The sequence below is a fragment of the Hydractinia symbiolongicarpus genome, chromosome 9, assembly GCF_029227915.1.
Source record: "Hydractinia symbiolongicarpus strain clone_291-10 chromosome 9, HSymV2.1, whole genome shotgun sequence".
Taxonomy (NCBI): Eukaryota; Metazoa; Cnidaria; class Hydrozoa; order Anthoathecata; family Hydractiniidae; genus Hydractinia; species Hydractinia symbiolongicarpus.
The window spans coordinates 13,568,305-13,590,631 of NC_079883.1; the positions used below are offsets into that span (position 1 = coordinate 13,568,305).

Below are 22,327 nucleotides of genomic sequence, written 5' to 3' on the forward strand. Positions count from 1 at the left end.
TTTGTTTTAATAAAATGTGTTCTAACTGTTTCTCCAGTGTCAAAATTTTGTAGGATTTAGCTCCGTTCTACCTTTAAAATGTTTTTTTATCATACAGTACGACTTTAAGAGGGTTTTACTTCTGAGGGAAACTCGGTCATGAATTTACTCCTTGAACCAACTGTCAATAATTTTACTCAAATTTTAATGACGCAGGAGTCGATATATGTCGTGTTAAATAAAAGTGAATAATTAATTCAATCCAAGAAACATAAAAACATGTCCTTAGCGTATATACCAATATCATTGGTTAGTTTGAGACACGTGATAAAGAAAAACTCTGCTTATTGGTTACATTTTGGGTGTCAATAGTTATTGTTTCTATCTCATATATGATTTTTCACACAACAACATTAATCATTTTTGTTCAACTGTTCGTTGGAGGTGTTACACACAGACAGTATGGCTTTCAAAATTTTGACTTTAATTTTATTGCTTTTTGCTATCAAATACGTTTTCACTGAAGGTAATCTTTACTTTATACACAACGTTAACGACATCAAAAAAGGAAAAGTTACAAATCATTATAAAGGATTCACAAGAACTACTTGCTTGTTAAAATGTCGTAATGACCAAGCTTGTGACACGGCATATTTCAAAGCAGAACAGGATAATAACTCATTTGGAGAGTGTTGGTTTGTTAAAGAAGGAGGTGAGGATGAGTTGAAGTTACCAAAAATATCAGATGGAGAAAAAGTGGAATGGTTTAAGGTAGGAACAAATTATCAATAGTAAATTTAATAATTTAACCCCGTTCGTACACAGGACGGCGGTCTGGAAGGTGAGGGAAGAACTACAAAAGCCCCCTTCTCTTCCTCCTAATATTTTAATAACTTCTGAAGCGTACTGTGGTTGAAATCTGGTGACTTTTTGTCATTTTTAGCAAGCTTTAGTTCTGGATATGACGTCAAGTCTACTGGATGGTAACTTATTGTGTGATAGATGGTCTAAAAATTTCGATGTAATATCCTTATTACAAATTTACAAAGCTGTATTTTTATGCGTTTCTTAAGTTACTCATCTAAGAGTTATCTGCACGAGTTCTTCTTATTCTAAAGTTGATGTCTCACAGTTTTAGTCTCCGGTTTTCTTAAAGCCCCTAAAAAGGCTTGACCTAAATAAAATAAAAATGAGAAACTTCTAAATGTGTTTAAGTTAGTGAGGGAAATACTTCGACTTTTTAACTTTCTATTGTATCCTTTTTAAACTTGTTCCCATTTTTTCTCTTTTGAACAACCGAACAGTAATTAATGCTTAAAGGAAGAAATAGAAGGCCTGGGTACGAAGCCTGTATTTTTGAAATATACGTTGTTTAATAGAAGAAATTGTATGAAAAAGCAAGAATAATTTAAAATCAGAAATATGTTTTAAAAATATACTATATAATATGAAGCTAAGATTACTAACAACAAGATATGTTTGTGTTTGTACACATTATGTTGAAAATAAAAACATACTGAGGCTTTTTTATGCTCAGAGTTCTTCGAAAAAGGCATATGTCAACCTCGTCCTCAAGGTCGTCTCCAGAGTCTTGAACTGTTATTACGTAATTAATTTTATCAACAAGACAAACGCCCTGGAAACAAGGTAGGCATTATGTAACGAAAGCTGACATTTCGAATTATTATAACAGAGCAGTAACATTTTTGTTTCTAGAATGTATCTTCTTGTGGGACTAAGAAGAAAAACACGTGCTCTAAGGGTATGATTTTTTTGTACTCATGGTTTATTCATGTTTATTTTAATTTATTTCAATTATACAGCTTTTATTTTGTATTCATGTTAGTCAACATGTAAAATTAACCTATTCAGGTTTGGACCTGAATTGTCCATTCACATTTCCCCAGGGAAAGTTGAAAGTTTTAATTGCATCAAAATACTGGACAAATAAGATTTTTAACTTTAAGGTCGTTATAACCTAATTTCCAGTAACTAGTCTTAAAGTGAAAAATCCTGAGAACGAGTGTGTGAATTTCTTGCAATTATTTTATTCCACCAAATCTTATCTCTTTCTTCTTCTGAATTTCTTAATTTCGTGATGAACATATTTTTCTATGAATTTTTTGAAAGATGCATGATAAAACAGACCTGTACATAAAATACACCAAACACGCTAACACAAGTTAAGTTGTCACACCCTTCTATCTGATGTATATTTTAGTTGAGAAAACAGAAAACTGCTGTATATTATTTTTAAAAATCGCGCATTTTAAACTGAGCGGATGAAAAAATGCATAAAAATTGTTTCCTCATTGGTAATCTTTAATAAAAACAATCATAGGCGCTTATTTGAGATTGATTTCGATCGAGGCAGCTGTAAAAAACTGATTTCTAATAAAAGGTGTGTAATGAGAAGTGCGGATGATATTGTTTTATCCAGGTTGCTTTAAAACAAAGGCTGTAGTTGTGTATCTGTTGACATACATTATTTGAAACTCCCATATTTTAATAAATTCTCACAACAATCCAAACTTAAACAAGATGCCTTAGTTAAAAGGTATTGTAAACCTGAAGTTAACATTTGAATCATTTTAACTCTTTTGAAATTCAACAGTGCTTCTCCTATGCAGACAAACTAGTTTTGATGTAAGTTTTAACGTGCTGTGTGTGATTGCAGTTACGTTGGCTAGACATCTCGCCACCTTAAAGCTAAAATGGAGAAGGGATAGTGATCTTTAAACATCTCTCAGTCCGCTTGGCCTGTCTGGAACAATTGCATGAAAAAAATCAGTTCACCTAACAGAGATCTCTTTTCAAAAAAGCGAGATCTCAGCAATCCGATTGCTTTGATCCAAATGTGATCAAATTTTACACTTTTAAGAGAAATTGTTATAATTTGATTTTGACACAATAAAGAAACAGTTTGATTTTCTTTCGTTAAAAAAACACATTATGTATATAAAATCCAATATAGCTTTAAATATTTATTAATAATGATTATAATCTTATGTTATTAAATACTCTAGCCGACGGTTGGAAGTTACAAGCTTCCAATGTTTGTTTTGGTGCAAAGGATAGTAGCTATGGAAATTTTACTTTGAAGCATTCTGGCATCATCACGAAGGTGAAACTTAACCATACGGGTGAAGAACCTACATTGACTTGCAACAACGTAACTGGTAGCGTTGGCTCTCGATGGGGCTGTAATCCTTATTCAGGGATTTGGACCGCAATCACTGACAAAGACAACACAATCATAATTCCAAAAAATCCAGACCAGTTTTCTCGGTACTCTCTTGCTGGATATCATCCAAACTCATCATACCTTCAATTTGATAATCTGAACATACGAGCAAGATATGGAGATGAGTTAAGGATCTGGTACATTCCAGATTTAAAAAATAGAAGTGAGCATGATAACGGAGGAAGATCATGTACAGACGTTCATGCTATGTTTTGCGATTAACTTAAATTTATTTAAAGAAATAATGAATTCCCGTCATTCTAAATCTTGTGTTTAAATTTTGTTTGTTGTAAATTCGGAAATTTAGCTATGTTTTCTGAAGTTTAACGTACAAACATATAAAAGAGAGAACAGACACTCACAACGAGGTTACGTTCATACAAAAATTTATAAAAAGAACATAATGAGTCAGAATTCTGGAGTTCTGTTCTTACTATTAAGAACGAAATAAGAAAAAGTCTCAAAAGACAAGAACAGCCAGCCCCAGGTCGGATTTTAAAGTTTCATAAGAATGTATGATGTAAATGCTAAATATATATCTTACATGTGACATTGTTTTAAAAAACTACAGGATTTTTCTCAAAGTAACGTGTTTTTGGCCTTAAAATAAATTTAGTCATGGGAGTTTTCTTTATCTTTATTTTCTCTATGCAAGTTAACATACACTGTATATATAATTCACATTTTATTTATTATATATCAAAAGTACCAGTTCGAGACCATTAATATGATTTCAAATCTCTTTCTCACAATCAAGCAAATATAACGTGAGATTATGTATTGCATTTTCTCTAATGAACATCTCCCTTCATCAGACTACTTACTTTAAAATTTACAACAAATCTCTTCATATACATAACAAAAACAGTCTCATATGTTAGTGAAAAATCAGTTGCAAAGAGGAATACTAAGAAGTTGAAGGTGTTATTTATTATTATATGTATTTAAATTTATGTTATTTAACGTTATGGTATTTAAATAAACATTTTTATGTCATAAAATTATTAAATTTTATAACCTATGTGATTTATATATGTATGGATGAATCGAACCATCATACAAAGAAAAACAAAGAAATTTTATAAACTTTAAGATTCTGCTCAATTTTGTTTAATTGAAGTCTTATTTAAATTTTTCATCTAGTGTATTAAGAATGTTCTACCTTTGTTTTTCTTAGTAACTGGACACTGTATAAAAAATGCACAATTATTTTAAAGATTTACATATGGGAAGTACAATTTAACAGAACAGTCAACTCTTTCTAAAATATTAATTTTGTGCGATGTTCTTAGCTTGTTGTCCAATTTCAATTCTAGATGAAACTTTTGAAATCAAAATTCTTTTCTTATTCACGAAAACTTCTCCCTCAGTTTATTTCTATTCTTATTATATCTTGTGATATGTTTCTTATAAAAAATGTGTGTGTATTGTGAATTGTATTTCCCAGTTTATTTAATTGTTTTTGTTGACGAAAAAATGCAATTCTTGTATACTCCGATTCTTTTTGTTAGTTCATTCTGCGTGTAAAGATATGAGGTATTGGGACACACGTCCTCGCTTATCGTTTGAATAGCGCTCCATTATGTAGATATTTTTTTTCGATCGTGTGAGTGTGAACCACCATATGAGCCCGTAGTTGAACGCCCTCCATTAGGAAATTGAAGTTGAAGTGTAATATTGATTTTAGCGTTCAGAATTTTTCCCGATAACTCTTTTGTTTTTAACTGTGATTTTCACTCTGCACGTGTTTTTTTGGTTTTTGGCAAAATCTTCAATCTTACCAACAGGCAAATATACGGCTAGTAACGTTTTTAGCAATATTTCAGCATGGATAATGGCAGGGACGGATCTAGGATTTTTTTCTGGTTAGGTAAAATTTGATAGATTTTTTTGGCAAGGGATGTGGTGTTGTACAAGGTAAAGCGGGCGTTTTTTGTTTTTATTGTAAGGAGCTAAAATCTTCCCAAAAGTAAGGTTTTTAGTTATTAAAACTCTTTCCTAGATTAGAAACGAAAGTTTCTTTATAGCCCAATGAATAAAAGTAACCTCCGTAGTTTTAACACTTTTAACTTTGCTAAAACGGATGGAAAACGCGTCCATTTAGTAAATTACACACGAATCAGGGTTAGCGTTGGCATAGTTCCTTTGAATCAAATACCACACTGGTATTAGTTACCATCATCTAAACATCTTTTGTACGTTATAAGAATTTAATACGAGTACAAGTAATCGCCAGCTTACAAAATCGGTAAGTTGGGGGCTAACTTTGTTTCAAAATAATTTGTGCAACTAATAATACAACAAAAAATTACATTGCAAAACAATTTTCGGAATAAATAGTCAACAGTAATGCAACGTAGAAAATCTTTTTGGAAAATTACAGCCTGTGTTATCAATCTGCAAGTGTAAAAAGAAAAGCAGCATAAAAAAAAGTATGAGAGCTTTCCAGTAGACTTACAGTGTAAGATAGCAGCGTATAACAAACGTTTACAAAAAAAAATATAGTAATTACCCCTTTACGAAGTTAAATACAGTTTAATATTAACCTTAAATCTTACTGGTGTAGTTTGGCACCAATTTTTATTAAGTATCAATTTTAATGTTAAGAAATGAGTTATGCAGTTTAATAAGCCAGAAAAAGTTATTAAATCAGAAAAATAACATCAAAACATTTACCATGTCTGCATATTATGTTTAAAAAATATTTTAATACTTTAAAATCTTTAAGAAAGTTTTAGTAACTAGGTAAATTTGAAGATTCTTATATAAAAGCGACATATATACAAATCCTACTCAATGCATAAGTAACAGAACGTTCTTTAACATGTAATTCTTGTTGCGATCTATATAGTTTTATGTGAAAATCATTTCTCGCACTACCAGTTATTTTGATATGTATCCCTCTATTTGATATATAGATGTACATCCATTGTTTACAGTTTTCCAATATTATAAGGATTCATAAAGAATCTCCTGTGTTCTTTAATTGATGGTGATTTTCATTGTCAGAAGAATATTCATCATAGGAACCAGGCTGACATCAATATATCCTAAAACAAAATTATATATTGCTCAACAAGAAAGAAGGAATATTATGCAACAAACTTTGACTATTTTTAGATTAGGTATTGTTTCATTATTTTTTTTAAAAATTTTATCACAATTAAAAGGAGCATGAGAAAGTTGTAGCTTTCCTCGTATTCTTAAAAGTTTTAAAATGAGCATTGAGATGTTGTATATAAAATCTACTCTTTAATAGTTCCAACAAAGTCAAAGTTCTTAGAGACACTCAAAATCGAAAAGTATATAATTAACATAAATTTGGCGTTCAGACGAGGTAGAATCCTTAGACGTTTAAGTCTATCTCCTACTGTAAACATCGATTTCTAAGAGAACTGAAAGTATTTTAGACTTGTTATCGTCTACCTGCTTAACAGGAGCACATACCATATAACATCAATTGCTTTGATTTATCCTAGGCACTGGATGGAAAGGTGTTAAAAAGAGGTTCAGAGTCAAATGCGAATTTTATTACCGAAACAAACTGACTTTTTGAAATTGTAACAATATGTAAAACATATTTGAGCAAAACTTGAATCAAAGGTTAACTGGAAATGTTACATTTTTCTGGTTCAAAAGGTTGTTTCCTTTAAAGGTTAAAATTTCATACTTTTCGTTAAGGCAGAGGTTACAGTTTTTCGAATTGGGTTTATACGGGGAACATTTTTTGATATTTTTCCATCGAATTTTCGGTGTTTCTTTGTTCTTCTTCAATCGCCATACTTCTTTTGATAAAGCTGTATCATTCATGTATCGTTCTGTGTTGAATGATTTCCTTTGGTTGGCATAACGTTTTTTAAATGCCACTTCGCTAAGGCCAACATAATTTACCTCATACCGTGGATTTTCTTCAGACACCAGATTAGCTTGGTAAACAATGCATGATGTTAGGCATTGGTGGTTCAGGGGATATTATTCTTTTTTGATGCAGTTGCAGTTTTGTTCTTTTTGGGAAGGTTTGGTGTTAATAATGTTTTTATTATGGGCATCTATGTGTTGTTTCATGTTAGGCACGCAACTGTAACTTACTTTAACATTGTTTCGGTTAAATATTTTGTGATACTTGTGTTTTCGAGTAAAATATTTGTCGATTAGCGATAAAAATTGCATTGCGATTCTTGTTTAAACATTTACGCTGTAGGGGGGATTAAACCAAATTATATTTCTTTTTCGGTTTTTTCTGTTATTGTTTTTTTGTTTGTTTGTGTATGTAAGTTTTTTGGAATAACCTGAGTTTGTGAGCTCTTGTTCGTAGTAAGGTGTAGATTGGTAAAATATTTTTTCGTTTGCAGACAGTAGTGAAAGTCGTTCTTCTAAGGCTATTGGAACTTCTTTAATAATTGAAGGTGAATGGTTTGATTCTATGTTTATGTAACTGGTTTCGTCATTAGGTTTACGGTAAGATTTATAGGTTCCGTTGTTTAAGTTGAAGGTACAATCCAAATAGTTTACAATTTTTTTTAGTTACTCTAATCCACATTCTTTAAAAGTTTTGTGGATGTCTTTCTTAATTTCCTGTAGTTGTGGTCCACTTTTCTGCTTAAACACGGCTAATCCATCGTCTCTATACAAACCAATATCGTTTTTTTGTATTTCTTAGCTACAAGATTTAGTATGTACGTTCCTACAAGTTCACAGGTTTCGGGACCAACAAATGCGCCCATTGTAACGTCAAATAAACTACTGTTCGATTTAATCCATGTGTCATTACCGTTAAACAATAAAGATTATTTTGAATTTTTTATGATTTCTTCATCTTTTTTAGAGATTTTGACAATTGTTTTGGCAAACATTAATGCTTTATTAAGTGTTGTTTCATTAATAGAAGGATAAAAATCCTTAACGTCAAACATTAAGAATTTATGTTTGTTTTTATTTTCAATTTTGTTAAACCATTCTATAACATTTTCTGTGCATTTCCATTGTTTTACATGTAGAGATTTCACCAATTTCTTGTTAATGGTTTCAAGGATTTCCTTGCTTATACGTCCAAGTTCATTTTTCGCCGGATTAATTAACCGTACAGTGTGGTTATTTTCAAAATTCTCTTTGTGATCTTTTAAAGTAATAAAACAGTTAGTTTTAAAATTTTTTCTTAATCTGTCGATAACATTGTCTCCCTTTAGAATAACTTTGCCTTTGTTTACGACCTGCTTGTGAATATTGGTGTTTGTTTTTTTGTAGGCTGATGTAATGGAATTTGTAATTAATTTATTGTAGTCTTCATTGGTAAGCTTATACATGTTTGCAGTTTTATCTGCGGCTGTTAGTGTTTTATTTGACCTACGGATTTCTTTCAAATCATTGTTTAGTCTATCTTGGAAGTTGTTACGTACGTACTGGAACTTAACGTTTTTGATCATCTCTAGTAAGTCGTTTTCAAAAGGTATCAATTCTTTGATTTGTGGCGGGCATTTTAAAGTTTTTAGTCCATATGTATTAGTTTTTATTGGTTCTTCTACGTCAGATTTTTTTGTTTCAAAAAATATCGCTTTCCAACGCATTCGTTTTATAAACAATTCGACTTTTTCCGTGAGTGGCATTAAATATCTTCTTTTTGATGGTATTGGTATGTCAAAAGCTTTTTTAAGGTCAATGAGCACAGCACAAACAAAGTTTTGTTAGTCGAGCTCGGTAAGAATAAAATAAGAGACATTGACTACTGCAGTTTCTGTCGAAAAGAGTTTTTGAAATCCGGACTGTCTGTCATTGAGGAAGTTGTGCTCAGAAATAAAATGAAACATTTGCTCATGCACCAACTTTTCAAAAATTTTCATAGAAAGTGGCAAAACGGAGATAGGCCGATAGTTAGTAGGATCTGTTTTATTGTCACTTTTAAAAATAGGCGAGACCCTTTTAGTCTTCCAACATTTAGGTACATAACCAGTAAATAAAGATTTGTTGAAAAGACTTGATAAATAAATACTCAAAACTGACGAACCTGCTTTTAGCAGCCATGAACCAATTTATTAAGTTTTAGTGAACTAATTATTTTTTCAACACTTTTGGTCTCAATACGAGCCCACCGAAAATCGTGTCCGCTAACAGGTGGATTAACATTAGTAGTGTCAGAATTTAGAGGCTACTTTAGCACCAACACTGACAAAAAATGAATTGAATGTCTTGGAAAGTTCTTTTGGGTGAGAAGTTTCTGTACTATCGTTTTGGACTACTCGTTTTACTGAGGTAGTATTGCCTGACTTATCAGGAACCAGTTTTTTAGGGTTTTCGAAAATTGTTTTGGCCGTTTTTGAAAGTCCTACAAAACGTCATTATACTGCTCGTTTTTGAGACCTATTATCTGGTTCCTTTTTAGTTTGAAAGCTTCCCAGTCTATGATGGATTTTGTTTTAGATGCTTTCCGTTTTAAGAAGTCTCTTTCTTTGATGGCTATTACTAATTGATCAGTGACCCATGCCTCAAAACGGCCAGAGAATCTATGTGTTTTGAAAGGGGCATGTTTGTCAGCCACTGTTTTAACATTTTTATTCAGCTTCTCACATGCTTCATCAAGGTCATCATAATTATTAAAATATGGCCAGTCTAAATTTCCGAGGTCCTTCAGAAAAGCCTCTTCACTGAAGTTCTCAGTTACAAACCTCGATAGTTTTAGGTTTAAATTTTGGCCTTTTGAATTTTCTGATCACATACACTAAATTGTGATCACTGATGCCTAAATCCATGACACCAGTTTTAGAAATACAAGAACGTTTAGAAAGTATGAAGTCTATAAGAGTGCTACTATTTTCAGTAACACGATTTGGCTCCGTGATATATTGTTTTAGGAAAGGAGTGGAGCATAATTCCCTTTATTTTGGAGGAAAGAGCATATTTTGAAAGCATGTTACAGTTAAAATCTCCCAAGATTGAAACTTCTTTTTCTTTTTGGATGGGAGTTTATTAAAACACTGTTTAAAATGAGTACACAGGTTTTCGGTACTCTGCAAACCACTACCTCCTGGTGGCATGTAAACCCCCCACACGCAAATAGATTTAATTTTTTTTCAGGCACACTTTCACTCATAGTGATTCAACATTTTCGAAGTATAGGTGGCTATCCAAGTTTTCTTAACAAAAATCAGGACACCCCCACCTCGTCTATTCTGATCATTCCTATAGCAAACATAGCCATCAATTTTAACTTCATTCTGGTTCAATTTTGGTTTCACAGAGAATACATCAAGTTTTGTTTGATGTAGCAAAAGTTTAACATAATGTTGAGATGGGCCATTTTTAAGCCCTTCCCATTTCTGATTGCCTCAAAATCAAAGTTTTCATCAATGGTAATATTGCTGTTGTCCGGATAATCGTCACCAAATGACTCTTCATTAGCAAAAGGCAAATAAGGAGAAAGACAGAAACTGCACACGAAAAACAGTCTATTTTCAGGAGTCTTTATAAATTATTGATATTTTTTATCAGAAATACGCTCACATTCTTTATGAGCCCATAATCTACACTCGTTACAGGAAAGTGTTGTGTTACACAAAGATTAAAAATCTGTTTGTTTCCAGTATTTTGTGTGGACATATTTAAGACTCCATATTTTCTTTATTTCGTTAAATAAGTGTTTACTAGTAAAAGAAGGCTCTTGTTCAACACACATCTAATATAGTAGTCATGTTAAGACGTAGTCAAACTATATAAAAAGTAAACAGTGTAAGATAACAAAATTATAAAGCAAACTGCATGCACATAGCTGGGAGTTCGAATGAATCAGTTTTGTATGTTGTTTCGCTATAAGCATCTTCCCAACCCTAAATTCCATTTCCACCCTTTGCACATTTAGAGGCTTCAAAAATTTTTTTTTTAATTTTCTTAGTATTACCATTAAAAACATGTTTTTTTCTGTCCATTTCTTTTTTTCATGACTTTAATAAACTGTAGACAGAGCATTTATAGTGTGACCCTTCCGCAGAGTGTAGTCATGTTCTTTTTGTTCAGATAGGGGACATTATTGCTGTTCTTGACAAGTTGTTTTTTTGTATGAATATTAATGATCACCATCATGTCTGTTATTAAAGAAGAGGCGAGCTGCGCACGGGACGGCTGCGGAATAAAGGTTCATGATGACTGTATTGATTTTAAAGACCAGACCGTCTGGCATAGTCAACTCGATAATAAATCAAGGTTTTATATAAAAAATAATCCTAGGGTTATAAAAATTTGATATTTGATATAAATTTTCACCTAAAGCTTTGCAAAACGACATCACACTAGAGCCAAAAGATTAAACAGTCTGTTAAAAATACCAGTTTTGTTTACATCCTTGTGAGTGCTGAATTTGTTTACAATTTAGTGTTTTTACACGGGTCGCTAAATTAAAAAATTATGGTATATATTTCTTATTGTGATGGTCACAGGTAAGTACGCACAAAATAATGAATCAAAAAAAGTTAAAGATCAAAATAGCAAAAAATGTTGAACAACATTTGAAAAATGTTTTTATTATTTTATACTACTGAAAGTACTGAACAAATTTTACTTTGTGAGTAAAGGTAAAGAAAGTAAAGATTCGTAAATAAAGATAAAGCCGATTTGTTGTTCATTGTTTCCGGTCTGTATATTTATTCAAATCTCCCGCCATCTTATTATAACAAACTTCATCGCTCGAAGATTGTAGTATTTTGTGGAAAAGGGAATCAAAACATGAAAAAAATATTGTTGTTTGTCATAACAGATATTTCTTAAGTTCTAAGGCGTTAAAGCGAAGGTTATAAAATGCTGTTATAATTATAGTACGTAAAATATTCGTAGTTATCTTAGATCTTATTCTTGATGTTTACTGGTAAGTACATCCAAAACCTACTTATTTCCATCTTTATTAGAAATCTAAAGCTAGCAAATATAAAGCTAACCTTCTTCTGTTTTTACGGCAAGTGACAAATGTTATTTTTTGCTTTTCTAACATTTCCTACCAATATTACCAACATTTGCTCCTGAATTTTTAAGATGTTCATCACAGGTACAGAAAATTCAATGAAGAGCACTGTAGCAGGACTCGTGTCAAAATTTGTCACGTTTATACTTTTTTGACATTCAGAACAAACAATGTGGTTCAAACTGAAATTCTTGGACAATAAGTACATATGCCAATCAGTGGTAAAATTATCTGTTAATGGTTCAGGTTACGAAATATATTGAACAAAAGAATCAACTGAACGTTCATTGGCTATACCACAAACGTGGCGAATCACAGAGTAACTACAACTGGTCACAAATAATGTTTTTTCAGTGATACTCAATTGCTCAAAAACATGGAATATTGAGCATTGCAGATTATAGCGCGAAAAGAAGGGGATTTATCTTAAATATAATTCCAAATGAGAAATCTGACAATCAAGGATGTATACGCACTTTCCACTCAGGTGGACTTCATATTTTTGCATGCAGAGAATATTATATTATTAAATTCTAAGAGATTGCCAGCAATTCCTTTTAGTAAGAGGTAAACAGAATGAAATCACAACTCAATAAAAATATCAACAGCGCAACAAACACATCCTTTCCCCAGAGTGGTGTATTCATGAGATGGTAATGGTATGGAATGTAAGATGAACATGTTGTCATTTTGTGATAAATAGTAAATTTTCCCTATGCAAAGAAACGATATTTATATGTACACAAAAGTTGATATGTTTAAAATGTATACCAATCAACATGGAATAGTTACAGTAGAGCAAAAGGCTAGCTCCTAGTTAGAGGCAGGTTAAGCTAATTTTTTGAGCCTTTACGCTCTTTGAGACTTCACGCTCTCAAGTGTGTTTTTACATGGGTAGAGTTGTCGAAGTGAGTTAAAAAAAAAAATTACGTAGTCCATATGGGAAAATCTTTTGTTTTGGGCGCAAATGGACCCACGCACCTGAACAAATACAATCAATCTTTAAATTATTTACGAAAGTAAGACGTGACCACGACGACTTAGTGTTGATTGGGTGATTGTAATTCAGGGTTTTCTTTAATTTAAATTGAATGGATTTGCTTTGACATTTGTTTGCGTCTAAGCTCTTGTTTGAAAGAAACTGAATTTGATATCCTGAAAGAAAGCTTAGTTAACTAGGCTAGTAGAAGCGTGGTTCTCTACAAAAATATGCTGAACAAGTGGCTATAAATAACGGCGAATATAATGGAAATTTGTCTTTCGTGAGAAGTTTTCGTGAAAATTCTTTTACCTCCATAACAATAGACTAAAGTTGTAGGCAACATGGCACCCTAGCTGCAAAACAAGATTAACCTGGGGTTAATCAATGGCGGTCGATCAATTTAAAAAATTGTTTTTGCCTTAAAAGCCAATCAAAAGTATTAAATAGATTTTGAGTTTTTTTGCCAAGAAATGTAATTGTGTCTTATACCTTTTATTTCGCATCATTTTCCAACAAAATGACTTTATCCTTCAGTTATTGCACAGAAAATATGCAACAAAATGCTTGAAGCCGCACTTTTACTTCGTCAGTACTCTATAAGTAAGTACGTAAGTAAGCAACGTGAAGTTTCATGTCCTTGAGCATTTTATACTAATGGTTAGTGGTCAGTAGATGGCACCAAATGGGCTGACAACACTACATTTAAATTGCGCTGGAGTGGGAACTCGAACCTGAAACCTTACGATTAGAAGCCGAATGCGCTACCACTACACCATCTTCGCACATAGTATAATTCCACGACGCCATTTCAATGCACGATGGCTGTTCAAGACTAAAAAGTATTTCATCCTTTCTGTGTTCTGTTCCTGTTCTGTTCTGTGGCTACTCTTAATAAACTAATTGTACGGGGATAAAACAGATATATTTAGACGGAAATGGGAGAATCAAGACTTAGTAGTAAGTAAGAAGTATTATAGCTACTATATACGTCAATTTATAAAATTTTTTCGTTCATTTAATTTTTTGAGAAAAGCCGCGACGCGAAAATACTAATCTTTCGCGCGGCAGATACGCGAAAATAAGAGTGCGCAAACGTGGAAATATGAATAACAAGATTTAAAGTATCGTAATATTTTTGCCACGCAAGATTGCATTAATCCGTTTTAGTCCAAAAATCCAAAAATGATATAGCTTTTGAGCGGCAACCAGACATTGAAATCGTCACGTTTACATAAAACAAACTTAATATCTTGTAACTCTTCACTTTCTTAAGATGTCTTCTTGAACTCAATGACGTCAGTTTTTTTTCTCATTCCCCATAGGGATGAGCGCGCGAAAATTGAATGTGCTCTAAACCTAAGCGCGCGAAGATAAAATACGGGAAAAAAGATGCGCGAATTTAAACTCTTTAAATTCTTGACAATGCTTTTTTTAAGAAGGGTGAGTTAACTATATCCCTTCTTTCTTTCCTGAACAGACGTAGCTAGCTTATCGCCGTGATTCTTGCAAATTACGGTAAATGAACAAATAGATTTAATGTAAAAACCAGTGTTTCAAAATGGAGCCAAAAATCCTTTAATGCAAAAGAGGTTAGCATGACTCCTAAAAATACAAATCTTAAATACTTGTCTTTTTTTTACTAAGTAATTACTTTGATAAGCAACTTGGGGCCTCAGTTCTTAAACTTAAAGAAATTGTCGTATCCCTGATTTAAAAACTCTCTGAAAGGTCACTTGATGATAGAAAGTGCAACAAAATTCGAGTTTACCAAGAATCCTGCCAAAGTCATCATCATTATCTTTTTAAAGAAGTGGCTAATTAAAGCATTTAAGAAATTTAGCCGCTCGTGTTACTCCTCAAGACAAACTTTTGTTTCCAGTGGTAGCTATGCATTTGAAGATGGTAGTATTACTTAACCGCCAAAATAAAGTGTTTTTATTTTTAAAATTTTGGTTGTCTAGACGTCTATGCGGTTATAAAATGCATTTATTTTCTTGTACGTTTTCCGTGTAGGTGGTTTGTTTATTACCGACAGTTTTCACTATCTTTCGTCAGGTTCATAATATGGTGTCACGTTTATTGTCATGGTGTCTCATTAGTTAAGAAGTAATTTTACACATAAAAAAACGTTTGCAACAATATTTCCTATCCCAAAGTTTATGGTTCACTACTAAACTCCATGACGACATCCAAATTTTCTTTCCAAATTTTCCTCCAACGTGCGGAAAAGCACTTGTGTCAAGTTTTGTGGCAATACTTCACCTTCGTTACTTTCAAAGGGAGGTTTTTTAGCATCTCCCCACCCCATCCCCGCCACCACCACCTTTCTTCTGAGCTACAAAAAAATCCCGGCCTAAATAGAATTCATAGAATAGAACTTTTCTCTTCTATGAATTGGTTGTTCATAAAAATGGACAAGAAATTCATGGAAGGGAACTTTTAACAGATGTAAAAAGAATTTCAAACCTATTACAATCTCATTAAATCCATTCATAGGGATTATCGGTAGAATTCCTAACATCAATGCTTCGTTCAGTGTAACGAGACATATCTAAAGCGAACTTCAGACAATAGATTGTCTTGTTTTTTTTATGATATCCATGCTTTAAAACATCAACAAAGAAAACTTTAAGACGCCTGACAACTTTAGTTGTAAAAGATAAGGCAAACTTATCAATAAAAGACTTGTTGAATAACTTAACTAACATCAAGGTTGTCTTCAGTTTATTTCAACAAATTCTCTGTGAATCCCTCTAAAGTCATCTTATCAAGAATTTAGAAGTTTAACTTCCGATTTTTTATATTGATATAGAACTGGTGATTTTGTTTTAAAGGAATGCCCATCTCGATCGCGTAGATCAAGCACAACTTTTTAAGCTGATGTGATAAGGAAGGAAATAAAAAATCGACGAATTGTAATTAAACATATCATGTGTCGCCCGCTTCAAATCAACGAGCTCTAAAAGGTTAGAAACGAAATGATTGTTAGATGAATGTGTGGATAAGAAGGATGATATTACAATTGACTATTGTGTACAAGAATTCTATAATATACGAAAGTAAACGTTACAACGACTAAATATTTATATAATTTTAACCCTTACAATAAGTTTATCACTTTATCGGCTGTTTTTTTGTTATTGCATATCTCCGTTATGTCCAAAATGTATACATAGTGAAAAAAGTTCTTAAAAAATTTGACGTTACTGGTTCAAAAACTGTGATTTAAGAATGGGCACATCTTAAATACATTTTTCACAACGTAAAAATAAACTCAAATAATTTAAACCAGAATAAATATATATACATGTAAAAATAATAAACCTAAGAGCTACACTCCGTACAATGGCACGAATCATAGATTTGCACCTCAAACTTCTTCCGTCGTCGCCTTCGGTGCTCTTTCCTCCCTTTTTGAGTCAAGAAAGAACATCTCAGTTTGACTATTTTCCAGTGAAATGTTTTCGGTTTGCATTTGGTGCATACGCTCAATGTGTTTTGATATCCTTTATCACCAGGAAGAAATATAGAGTTGCAGTGTCCATAGCAAGAATTGACCTCAACCTTTTTTGGATGGCAATTTTTGTGGGTGATTACCATTGTGTAGGGGACAATTTTGCACGTTGTTTCAAGGGCACTCACGTTCATAACGTGCCTATTGTTGACAAATGTTGGCTGTGAGCGTTTCGTGTGTGTAGGTTTGGAATGGGATGCATTGAGAATGCATAACAAAATGAAACTACAAATCAATACGTCAGCTTTCTTCATTATCCTAGACCTGAAACACAAAACAAAAATAGAGTTGTAAATCTAAGCTGAAATAAAATTTATAGCATGCATATAAAGATATCACAAGTCAGATTTCTTCAAATCTTGTCTCTTCAATGCAGTCATTGTTATGAGAAATTAGTAGCTACTCATCCAGGGTAACAATCTCTTATCTTCTTTACTACCCATAAAACCATATCTTTATTCTAACTTTTAAATAACATTCCAACAAGCTCTGTCAATTTTTAAACTTTTTTTTTCAAAACACATGCATGCAAAACACTTCAAGCACTTCTCATCCCTACACAGGAAATTTACAAATGATCTTTAAAGACAAAGTTGACTTATATTTAACTAAAAAAAGAGAAATATTACAATCCATTTAAAACCATTTATAAAGATTATCGGTAGAAATCCCAAAATCACAATGGCTCGTTCAGTCTAACGAGACATGTTAAGAACAAACTTCAGACAATAGAATGTCTTGATTTCCTTTTATAGTACCGAATTGGCTTTAAACCATTAACAGACATAAAGGAATTTTAAGACACCCGACAGTTGCATTTCAAATGTCACATTAATTAACCAAGAGCAAAACTCACATTTTATAAGCAAAACAAAAGTCGCTTAATTTAGTCATTATGTCTTCCTAAAACATGTCTGACATATAAAGAGTGGAAGAAAATCCGTGTAAAATCTCCATTTTCTTTTAATCGACAGACTGCAGTGCTGTGTTCTGATGTAGAAACTTGTGAGAAGCTCATAAAGAGCGCCCTAATTGTTCATTCACGGCTTTTTCTTTTAAGTAATTGAAAACTTTTTGCATTTCAGCACTGCTAAGCAATCACAAGTCAATAAAAAAAAACACTAATTAAAATATTTGCACCAATCAGAGCAAAGACATTCTTTTTTAGAAACGTTTAAAAAAATTGTCTAGAAAAACACCTTCAAAACTTCTCGTCGTTAACAACACATGTCTAAGAAACACTGGCAATGTCTCAGAATAGTCAAAATATTTCTCATTGAAATCGGATAGACTAAAGAATTTTACTAAACTGATCCGTTCAGTATCACAAGTAGCTAAGTCGGTAACCAATGTCATTTTGTTAGAAATGACTTAACCTTTTCGACCGCTGTCTATTTGATGTTTACGAACAGTATGACTAACAAAATTGTCTGTCTGGAAATATATATGGCTGATTAGAAACCAAACACAAACTACACAGCTGTACAGTACAGTCTAGCAAATATATAATGTCATTAATTGTGCTAACTAGAGGCTCAAGAAAATATCTTTCACAACGAAGATTATTTTTCAGTCTTCAAGCATTAACTTTTTACAAAAGCCGATTGTGACAACTTATCACAAACTAAATCGAGTAAGCCCAGCGGATTAGTATTATTCATCGTTGTTTTTGACCGTTCGATTATACAATGATGACGCTAAAAAATGTTGGATGGTTATACGATTCAACTAGAGCGTGTTGACATAATAAAAACATCAAGCTTCGCGAGCCTTAAACATTAAAATAAGTTAAATTTTTTGTTCCTAAGACTTTCTAATATTCCAAATAATTCTTTCAATTTTTAGTAGACGTAATATTTGAAAAATAGACGCCACATTATTCCACGGCGGAGGAGAAGGTAAATTCCTTTGCTAACTTTAAAACACTTTAGCCTTCAAAGCAAGAAAAATTATGAACATACAAAGCTTTTCCTAGAAGTCCAGCCTTGCTGTTTTGTTCAGCGTTCAATGATTAGCGAGTTACCTAAAAAAGGTTTGAAGACACATAAATACTTTAGAACACTTACGCATAAGCTTTTTTTAATCCATTACTCATATGAGAAATAATGCGGAGATGTCACTTTTTTTAACGTGAATAACAATGCCGTCCTGCACGCTTCAAAGGTATGCAGCATTCTGTCCAATTAACTTTACTTAATACATCCTTCGCTTTGAAGACGAAATGCATTATGGGATTATTTATTTTCCGTTAACGCCTAACGCTGTTTATAGGTATAAGTTTTTTTTAAAGAAAAATTATAGGAAAAAACATTATTTTGTTGAGGTGTTGGTAGCGCTTTTAGTTGGTCCTCCTTGTTTGTTCAGGAAAATATTGCAAGCTTATTAGAGCCATCTACTGACCACATAGTAGCTTGTTTCGCACACAAGGAAGGTAAAGCAATGTTAATCGTATCTGTGGAAGGTAATGTAACATAGTTAACGTCACAGAAAAAAAAGAGCCACTAGCTAGGAAAGAATTCTCAATAGTTCATTGATTTACTTGCCTACGTAATGAAATATATGACTTCTTATAAACTACGCTCCGTTAGGGTTAATGTTTTGATTTTACGTTAAGAACAATAGACATGCACACTCATTTCTGCGGGTGGAGAATGTAAAGCACGGATCACAAAAGTCAAATAAATACATTCAGACAACAAAAAATTGTTGAAGCTGTTTTTTAAAAAAGGAGCTTATAGATTAAACAAAAAAGCCGTGTGGCTAAAGAACTGTGATGTAAACGTTATCCAGTTTTGAAACGCCTTGCTGGGCTGTTTGTAAATGGCGCAAAACGTTTTAATTGGGTCCGTTAAGCAAACCGGTTTGTAAGTCTTACGTCGCGTTTTTAAACGGGACGTACGACGGAGCAGCACTTCATGTTTTGTAAGGAACATTAACATTTAGTTAAACCCTCTTAAAATGTTAATAATCTGAGCTAAAATACATCTTACCTTCATCTATGTTTTTAGCAAATTCTCAACTATCCCTTCAAGAAGAGGAAAAATAAAAATAACAACTTTAAAAAGGATGTTGACATTAAATGAAAATCGGTGACTTTAAAGCTAAGCTGGAAAATAACTATAAAACTCACTAAGCATTGGTGGGGAGCTGGAGACTCACTTGAAGAATATATGCATAAATTTCAAATTAAAAGAGAATCTTTTTTATGTCAATTTTTGTAATTTATAGATCTTTATTTAAAGTACTTAAAGAGCAGAGAATAATAAAAAATTATTATGCGGAAAAATTTGAGGTAATATAACGACGGCGAGAAGAATGTAAAGAGGAAAATTAGAATCATATGCAGTCATTCATTTCATCTTTTAAACGCATGGCGCCTAATCTTTAAACCCGACCAACAACTCCTGGATAAGCAAAAGGAAATCCAAATGGTTTAGAAAATTGTCCCAGACAGGACGCCATGCAGGTTGATCGAGAAACTTTGTTCCATAGTTAAAAATTAATTTCAATGCCTCTTGAATCTTGTGTTTTCAAAAAAACTATAAATTTCAATTGCCATTTTACACAATATGGTCTTCCTCTACCTACATAAAATCCGGAAAGTTCCATATACTTTTGCAGACATTGCCTAGGCGCTTATTTTGCACTTTTGTTAAAAAATTTATAAAATTTTTAAAAATACGACGCAAATTTTTTTTACAGCTCGATCTCTTTGTTACAAAAACGTTCAGCTGCTGCAATTTTCAAACAAACTACTTCTTTTTCTCAACAAGAAGGACTAAACATCAGATTTTTTTACTTTCCAACCACCTTAAATCTCGAATTCATAAAACTACGTACCCTCAATGAAACATGCAGATAAACATGCAAGATATTATATGGCGCGATAATTATTGCTTCGATCATTATTTACTTGATAGTATCGCTACAACTGGTATGGTAAGTCGAGTACGATTATAGTCAAGTCAACTAATTGCCAGCTATGCATCTATTATTTTATATTCGAAATAGAAAAATCAAATGAATGGGGAAGTTTGATTGGTTTTTAACGCACTCCCTTAGATCTTGGAGGAAAGATTAGATGTAAAAATCCATGTGGAATATAGAATTTATCAGTGCCTCTTTTTACTTTCTTCTATTTTTTTGTGACTATTAAAAAGCATGGTCTGTTTTTACAATAACGTATCCGCAAATTAAAAAAATAAATATGGAATAGATCTCGCATAACTCATCATTTGAAAGAGTACTGAAATAAAAAGAAATTTTAACAAGCTAAAAAATATGGAAGGGAAAAAACAATTTCAGGAAATATCGATCAAAGTTTTGTTGATTGTAAAAGTCTTCTATAATCCTTTAGTTTGAAGATCTAACAAGTTGAGAGTAATTTTTATTTCGCCCTTTCCGTGATATCAAAATTGTTTTCTTGTATGCCTGGCCAAAAACACAATGATGGGGGGTGGGGTAGGGAATCAAAACAAATTCATAGTTTTGCCACAATTTATGGCGAAGATTGTAACTAAAACTATGTAATACAGCCTTTTAAACAAAAAAAGGTGTGTTTTATACAGTAAAAACAATGACAACAGGGCAAAAACATCGTATTCTTAAAGTAACTTGAAATGTCTTAAGAATTTCACCAATTAAAACAATATAACAGAGCTAACAGATTGGTTTGTTTTACCATATTGAAATGAAGAAAAGTGCTTTTAAAGCTATCCAAGCTACCTCAGGAGGAAAGTAGGGGGGGGGGGGGGGGGGGCTTAGCCCCTGTCTCTCTTTTTGTGGGTTTTGTATAAAGTCATTGTTTTATTTTTGCATTAGCGTTTTTTCTATCTGTTTTAAACGTAATGTTATTTCCCTGCAAGGTTACGTGCGTTTTTAACATACATACAAAAACTTCAGCAGCAGTGGGTCATCAGTTTGCTGGCAATAATGCTGAAAAGAATCTTTTCATCAAACCAGACTTAATTCCAGCACAATGCTCCGTTGTGTTCTTTCGGTATTCTGATGCTTAAATGAATGAAGTTTCGTCTAGACACGTACATATTCACAAAACAAAAATAAATCTTGTTTAAATCAATTGGAAATCCATTTAGCGAAAAATACAACTCCTCTTTGTGCACATGCAGCATAGAAAAGGGGAATCACTGAAATGACAACAAATACAGTCTAGATTTGTAAAAAAGATTTTTTTATAAATTGAGAAAAAGTAGCTTTTACCTAAGATAGTTTGACAGGAGTATTCTCCCGATTTATTTCCGTCTCATTAGAAATACTTTATTTTTATAGAAAGCCTAGTAGAACACAGAAACAGTAACAAATGCAAAATAGATTGTAGAAATTATTACTTTGAAATACAATTAATTTATAAAAACAAAGTAACAATGATTTTAATACCTCATAAAAACTTGCTTGCTTCTTTTGCCAGAATATCCGCCTTTGAGCTTGTAGGTGTGAGCAGTAGGAAGGTCATACGATATTGAAATCCTATTGAAAGGATCAGCTAACAATACCTGATTGCGTCGACTTAATTTAAAAATAACGTTCCGATATGATCAATTCAATTACCGAATTCATTCATTGTATTTCTTAGGAGTATGTCGCTAAGCTTTTGATCAATTCAAATCTTTTTTGTAGAGAAGGAAAAAATAATGTGCTGCATGGAAT

General features: G+C 32.4%; 2 protein-coding genes across 2 annotated transcripts; one reads left to right on the forward strand and one right to left on the reverse strand.

Annotated features, from left to right (window-relative positions):
• The first annotated feature begins 278 nt into the window (after nt 1-278).
• On the forward strand, nt 279-3,987 carry LOC130657523 (uncharacterized). Its single transcript, XM_057460510.1, has 3 exons — nt 279-750; nt 1,696-1,741; nt 3,006-3,987. Exons 1-3 carry the CDS (start codon nt 442-444, stop codon nt 3,443-3,445), a joined length of 795 nt encoding a protein of 264 aa, XP_057316493.1. The 5' UTR covers nt 279-441; the 3' UTR covers nt 3,446-3,987.
• An 11,175-nt stretch (nt 3,988-15,162) lies between these two features.
• On the reverse strand, nt 15,163-22,327 carry LOC130656801 (DAN domain family member 5-like). The gene is made up of 2 exons (XM_057459728.1): nt 22,058-22,327; nt 15,163-16,924 (listed from the first exon to the last, which is right to left on the reverse strand). The coding sequence occupies exons 1-2, from the start codon at nt 22,060-22,062 to the stop codon at nt 16,471-16,473; spliced, it is 459 nt and encodes a 152-aa protein (XP_057315711.1). The 5' UTR covers nt 22,063-22,327; the 3' UTR covers nt 15,163-16,470.

Bases quoted from the DNA above. Each gene is read 5' to 3' on its own strand.
- LOC130657523 (XM_057460510.1), top strand. From the start codon at position 442: ATGGCTTTCAAAATTTTGACTTTAATTTTATTGCTTTTTGCTATCAAA. The intron at 751-1,695 runs GTAGGAACAAAT...TTTTGTTTCTAG, and splicing joins AAAAAGTGGAATGGTTTAAG to AATGTATCTTCTTGTGGGAC. The intron at 1,742-3,005 runs GTATGATTTTTT...TAAATACTCTAG, and splicing joins GAAAAACACGTGCTCTAAGG to CCGACGGTTGGAAGTTACAA.